Source organism: Mastomys coucha, unplaced genomic scaffold (assembly GCF_008632895.1).
Source record: "Mastomys coucha isolate ucsf_1 unplaced genomic scaffold, UCSF_Mcou_1 pScaffold21, whole genome shotgun sequence".
Classification (NCBI taxonomy): Eukaryota; Metazoa; Chordata; class Mammalia; order Rodentia; family Muridae; genus Mastomys; species Mastomys coucha.
Genome location: NW_022196904.1, coordinates 75,838,041 through 75,844,427, shown reverse-complemented (window position 1 = coordinate 75,844,427; position 6,387 = coordinate 75,838,041). Strand labels below are relative to the sequence as shown.

The 6,387-nt window shown below is 37.8% G+C and overlaps 1 protein-coding gene across 1 annotated transcript in view; it reads right to left on the bottom strand.

The window, feature by feature from the left end:
- Positions 1–5,946: 5,946 nt before the first annotated feature.
- The window catches only part of LOC116101286 (vomeronasal type-2 receptor 116-like), a 24,912-nt gene continuing 24,471 nt past the window's right edge, over positions 5,947–6,387 (bottom strand). Inside the window, exon 6 of the mRNA XM_031384890.1 lies at positions 5,947–6,386. Coding sequence (XP_031240750.1) covers positions 5,947–6,386 — 440 coding nt within the window. The remainder of the gene's footprint in view (position 6,387) is intronic.

Here is a 6,387-nt window from a genome sequence, read left to right as displayed (position 1 = left end):
TTAGCCAGGCGGTGGTGGTGCACACCATTAATCCTAGAACTTGGGAGGCAGAGGCAGGCAGATTTCTGAGTGCGAGGGCAGCCTGGTCTACAGAGTGAGTTCCAGGACAGCCAGGGGTATACAGAGAAACCCTGTCTCGAAAAACCAAAAAAAAAAAACTTCCAGAGGAATCACCATCCCTGACCTCAAGCTGTATTACAGAATAATAGTGATTTAAAAAAAAAAAAACTGCATGGTATTGGTACTGAGACAGGCAGGAGGATAAATGGAATAGAACTGAAGGCCCAGAAATGAACCCACACACAAATGGTCACTTCATATTTGACAAAGGAGCTAAAACCATCCAGTGGAAGATAGTTTTTTTAACAAATGGTGCTGGCTCAACTGGCAGATTGCATGTAGAAAAATGCAAATTGGCCCATTCTTATCTCCTTGTACAAAGCTCAAGTCCAAGTGGATCAAGAACTTCCAAATAAAACCATATACATTGAAACTTATAGAGTAGGAAGTGGGGAAGAGCATCAAACACATGGGCACAGGGGAAAAATTCTTGAACAGAACACCAATGGCTTGTGCTGTAAGTCCAAGAATTGACAAATAAGCCCTCATAAAATTGCAAAGCTCTGTAAGGCAAAGGACACTGTCAATAGAACAAAAAGGCAACCAACAAATTGGGAAAAGATCCTTACCAATCCTATATCTGATAGAGGGCTAATATCCAATATGTACAAAGAACTCAAGAAGTTAGAGTCCAGAGAACCAAATAACTCTAATTAAAAAATCGGCTACAGAACTAAACAAAGAATTTTTAACTAAGGAATACTGAATGGATGAGAAACACCTAATGAAATGTCAAACATCCTTAGTCATCAGGAAATGTAAATAAAAACAACCCTGATATTTCACCTCACACCAGTCAGAATGGCTAAAATAAAAAACTCAGGTGACAGCAGATGCAGGTAAGAATGTGGAGAAAGAGGAATACTCCTCCATTGCTGGGGGGATTGCAAGTTGGTACAAGTCTGGAAATCAGTTTGGCAGTTCCTCTGAATATTGGACATAGTACTACCTAAGGACCCAACTATACCACCTCCTTCATATACCCAGAAGTTGCTCCAACATGTAATAAGGATGTATGCTCCACTATGTTTATAGCAGCCTTATAATAGCCAGGAACTAGAAAGAAACCCATTTCTCAATTCTTGATTGTAGAGCATAAGTCACTGGTCTTCTGTTCAGGAATTTTTTCCCCTGTACTCATGTACTCAAGTTCCTTCCCTGCTTTCTCTTATATTAGTTTTAGCACGTTTGGTTTTATGAGAAGGTCTTTGTTCTACTTGACTTGAGCTTTGTACAAGGAGATAAGAATGGGTCAATTTGCATTCTTTCACATGCTGACCTACAGTTGAACCAGCACTATTTGTTGAAAATGCCATCTTTTATTCCACTTGATGGTTTTTGCTCCTTTGCCAAAAATCAAGTGACCAGATGTGTGTGGGTTCATTTCTGGATCTTCAATTCTATTCCATTGATCTTCCTGCCTGTCTCTTTACCAATAATGCAGATTTTATCACTATTGCTCTATAATACAGTTTGAAGTCATGGATGGTAGTTCCCCCTAGAAGGTCTTTTATTGTTGTAAATAGTTTTCACTACTCTGGATTGTTAAATATACCAAATGAATTTGCAAATTTCTCTTTCTAACTCTTTGAAGAATTGAGTTCAAATTTTGATGGGGATTTCATTGAATGTATAGATTGCTTTTGGCAAGATTGCCATTTTTATTACATTAATCCTGCCAATCCACAAGCATGGGAGATGTTTCCATCTTCTGATATCTTTGATTTCTTTCTTCAGAGCCTTGAAGTTCTTGTCATACATATCTTTCACTTGCTCAGTTAGAGTCAAACTAAGGTACTTTATATTATTTGTGATTATTGTGAAGGGTGTCAGCAGATGCTAGCAAGGATTTGGATTAAAATGAACACTCCACCATAGTTGGTGGGACTGCAAGTTTGTACAACAACTCTGGAAATCAAACTGGCAGTTCCTCAGAAAATTAGGCATAGTACTACCTGAGGACCCAGCTATACCACTCCTGAGCATATAACCAAAAGATGCTCTGGTATATAACTAGGATACATGCTCCAATAGATATCCTTCCAAGGATATATTACAGCCTTCTTTATAATAGCCAGAAGCTGGAAAGTACACAGATGTCCTTCAACAGAGGATAGAATCTGGTACTTTTGCATAATGGAGTGTTACTCAGCTACTAAAAACAATGACTTCACAAAATATTTATGTAAATAAATGGAATTAGAAAATATCATCCTGTGTGAGGTAACCCAGTCACAAAAGAACTCACATGGTATGCACTTACTGATAAGTGGATATTAGGACAAAAGCTTGGAATATCCAAGATACAATTAACAAATCACATGAAGAGCAAGAAGGAAGACCAAACTATGGATGATTCAATCCTTCTTAGAAGGAGGAACAAAATCTCAGAGAAGGAATATGGAAACAAAGTGTGAAACAGAGACTGAAGGAAAGGCCATCCAGAAACTGCCCCATCTGGGAATACATCCGATATACATATACCAAACCTAGACATGATTGTGGATGCCAACAAGTGCTTACTGAGCTTGATATAACTATCTTCTGAGAGGCTCTGCCAGAGCCTGACAAATACAGAGATGGATGCTCACAGCCAACCATTAGACTGAGCACAGGGTTCCCAATGGAGGAGTTAGAGAAAGGACTTAAGGATCTAAAAGGGTGTGCAACCCCATCGGAAGAACAAGAACTAACCAGACACTCTAGGGCTCTTAGGAAGTAAACCACCAACCAAGAGTACAATGTGGTGCTACCCATGATTCTAGCCATATGTGTAGCAGAGGATGGCCTTGACAGACATCAGTAGGAGGAGAGAACTTCGGTCCTGTGAAAGCTCAATGTCCCAGTGTAGGATAATGCCAGGGCAGGGATATAGGGCAGGCTGGGTAGGTGTTCCCTCATAGAAGCAGGAGGAGGGGGATGGGATTTTCTGGACAGGAAATCAGATAACATTTGAAATGTAGATAAGTAAAATATCTAATACAAATTTTAAAAAAGATGTTGCATATATTTAGGACATTAAATACAACATCTGTATGTCAGAAGTCCTCAAATAATTTTTTGCTTTATATTTAAAAGATTATATTAATGTATTAATTTATCATAAGTTAATTTGCATTTTAAGTTGTAATACTGCATGAAGGGTTCTTTTTATTTAAGCACATATATATCAATATAAGGGAGGAATGATTTAAAATTTGATATTTATTTCTCACCAAAATTAACTTATTAAAAATTTAGTATCAAAAATAAATGTTATTTTAAAATAAAAAGTAGAATGAGTTTTTCTACCATAGGCATTCTTTAGTACCTGTAGCTTATAGTATGCTTGGGGGTCCCAAAAAAGATCTCGTGAGTGTATGCTAGGATTAGCACTTTTTAGCCTTGTGTAGATTTTGGTTAGTAATCAGAATTTCAAGTGCAAAATCGTATTATAAAGACAGCATTTCACAGCTTACTTTTGTCACTAGCTCTTAATTTCTTCTGCCTCCTATTTGAATTTACCTAAGTCTTGATGGTGAGGGGATTTTGTTAACTGTTCTATTTAAGTTGGATCACCCAGTCTGTTACTCTCAGTACAATAAACAATTTTGCTTTTCTCAATTGACTTCTGGGTATCATATTAATGTCTTTTTGTGACTAAGTTTGATAGAAACCTATGTCTCAGACATAAACATATTTACTTTGCAAGACAAATGGTATTATGACCACATAGCAAAAATAAAAACACTTTGTTATATTATAGGCCCATTTGTATCCATAGTCATGGGGTTTTCAACATTGCAGTATAAGTCATAAAATATCTTCAACTTAGGAAGTCTTTATATTAATAGAGGAAACAGTGAAAATGGCCCAATATCATTATTCTTTTTACAAGGAACTTCAAGAAAGTGATTCATGGCAGGCAGTCGTGGTGCATGCCTTTAATGTCAGCACTTGGAAGGCAGAGGCAGGCAGATCTCTGAGTTTGAGGCCAGCCTGGTCTATAGAGTGAGTTCCAGGACAGCCAGGGCTACAAAGAGAAACACTGTCTCAAAACAAACAAACAAACAAACAAAAAATCAAAAAAAAAAAAAAAAAAAAAAAGAAAGAAAGAAAAGTGATTCATTATATAATGAGATTAAAAAAAATAGCACACAATGTTACGGTATCTGTTTTTTTAGGTGCAGAAATGTTCCGTATTGGGTTTTCCTTCTTTGCTTGAATTTTAATCTGCATAATGTTTTCTACCTGGGAATAAAAGTTCAGGTGAATCATTCATTTTTTCCATTAATGTATTCATTGAATTTCCATCCTGGTCAAAGCCTCCCTTCCTATTATCCACCTCACCTGGTGCCTCCCCATATTTTTCCCTCCCTTTCCTTTCAGAGAAGTTAAGAATCCCCTGCCCCCAGGTTCCAACTCACTTTGAGACATCAAGTAAATGCAGGACCAGACCAGACACATGTTCTCCCAGTGAGGCCAGAGAAGCTACCCAGTCATGGGAACAGATTGCACATGCAAGTAACAATGTTAGGTACAGCCCCTGCTCCAGGTGCTTGCAGTAGAACTCCATGAATTCCATGTTTCCCTTCTGCTACATTTGTGCAGGCATCTTAGGTACAGCCCATGGATGATCACTAATTGATAGTTTATCTATGGGAGCTCCCAAGTGTCCCAGTTAGCTGTTTTTGTTTGTTTGTTTGTTTGTTTTGTTTTGTTTTGTTTTGTTTTTGTATTTTTTTCTGGATGCCACAAATCATTTGGGTCTCTCAATCCTCCCCACAGATTTTCAGAGGACATCCTGAGCTGTGTCCAAAGTTTAGCTATGGTTTTGTGTATTTGTTTCTGTCAGTTGCTGAGTGGAGCTTCTCAGAGGAAAATTATACTAGGTTTCTGACTACAAACTTAATAGAGTAGCTTAATTAGTTTCAGGGATTGGCTCTAGCCCATGGGATGAGTCTTAAGGGGACCCAGTCATTGGATAGCTATTGTCTAAATCTCTGTTCACTTCACTTCATTGTCCCTTCACTTCAATGTTCTCTGAAAGGCAAACTATGGGTTGAAGGTTTTGAGATTGGTGTACACTGGGTGTCCTGCGTGTCTAGCAGGTGGCCATTTCAGACTTCAAATCCCACACTGCCAGGAGTCTCAGGTAGAATCCCCTTCCTAGACTCCTTGGAGCCTACCCATCCCAGGTCTCTGACACACGATTGAGATTCCTTCTTCCCCTCTTACTGCCAATAGTTTTTTACTGACCTGGCTCTCTGTATATATATCTGTCCCTACACCTGATCCTATACCTGACCTTCCTAATCCCACCCATTCCCTCTCTCATTCAATTCTTTCCCTCCATTCACATTCAATAATTATTCTATTTCTTGGTCTGAATGAGATTCAACTATCTTCCTTTGAGTGTCCCATTGTATTCATGTACTCTCAAGTCCTGTGATACCACCTCACATAGAAAATTGCTTAAGTATGTTTTATAGATTTCCTTGAAATTTTAAATCATATATATATATATATATATGCATTTTTCTTATTAAAAGCTATTTATATATATAATCTACATGGTAATAATATTTCCTCTAACACACAATTTGTACTAGAAAATAGGTATCAAATGATTTACTTTGCACACCCAAGTAACAATTTTTAGATATCATACAATTCAATGATAAAAGCCTGATTGAATGGTTTAATCCAGTAGATTGATATACAGGTCATATAGTATGTCTTATTTATACAGGTTTTAATTGTAGAAGCTCATATAATGATATAATACATAGTAATCATTTTGATGATCATGTGGATATATTTGGTGTACTAAATAAGCAGTTACATTCAATTAACATTTATACTTTTCACATGTATTTTCCTAAACTCATGAAAAGAATTTATTTGTGGTCTCAACAAAATAATGTAGCACTTTGGAACAAATATGCAAAGAAGCATCCCTGCACTGGAGGCCAAGATACAGAAGACCTCCGCAGCAACCATAGCCTTGCCCTTAGTGCTGTGGTAGACAGGGAGGAACGTGATCCAGACACTGCAAAACACCAGCATGCTGAATGTCAGGAGCTTGGCTTCATTAAATGTGTCAGGCAGATTTCTGGCCAGGAAGGCTACAGTGAAACTTACTAGAGCAAGAGAGCCCATGAATCCCAGGACACAGTAGAAGGCAATCACTGAACCCTTGTTACAAACAATGATGATATGGCCATGTACCATGTGTAGATCAGCATCAACAAATGGAGGAGAAGTTCCCAGCCAGATTCCACAGAG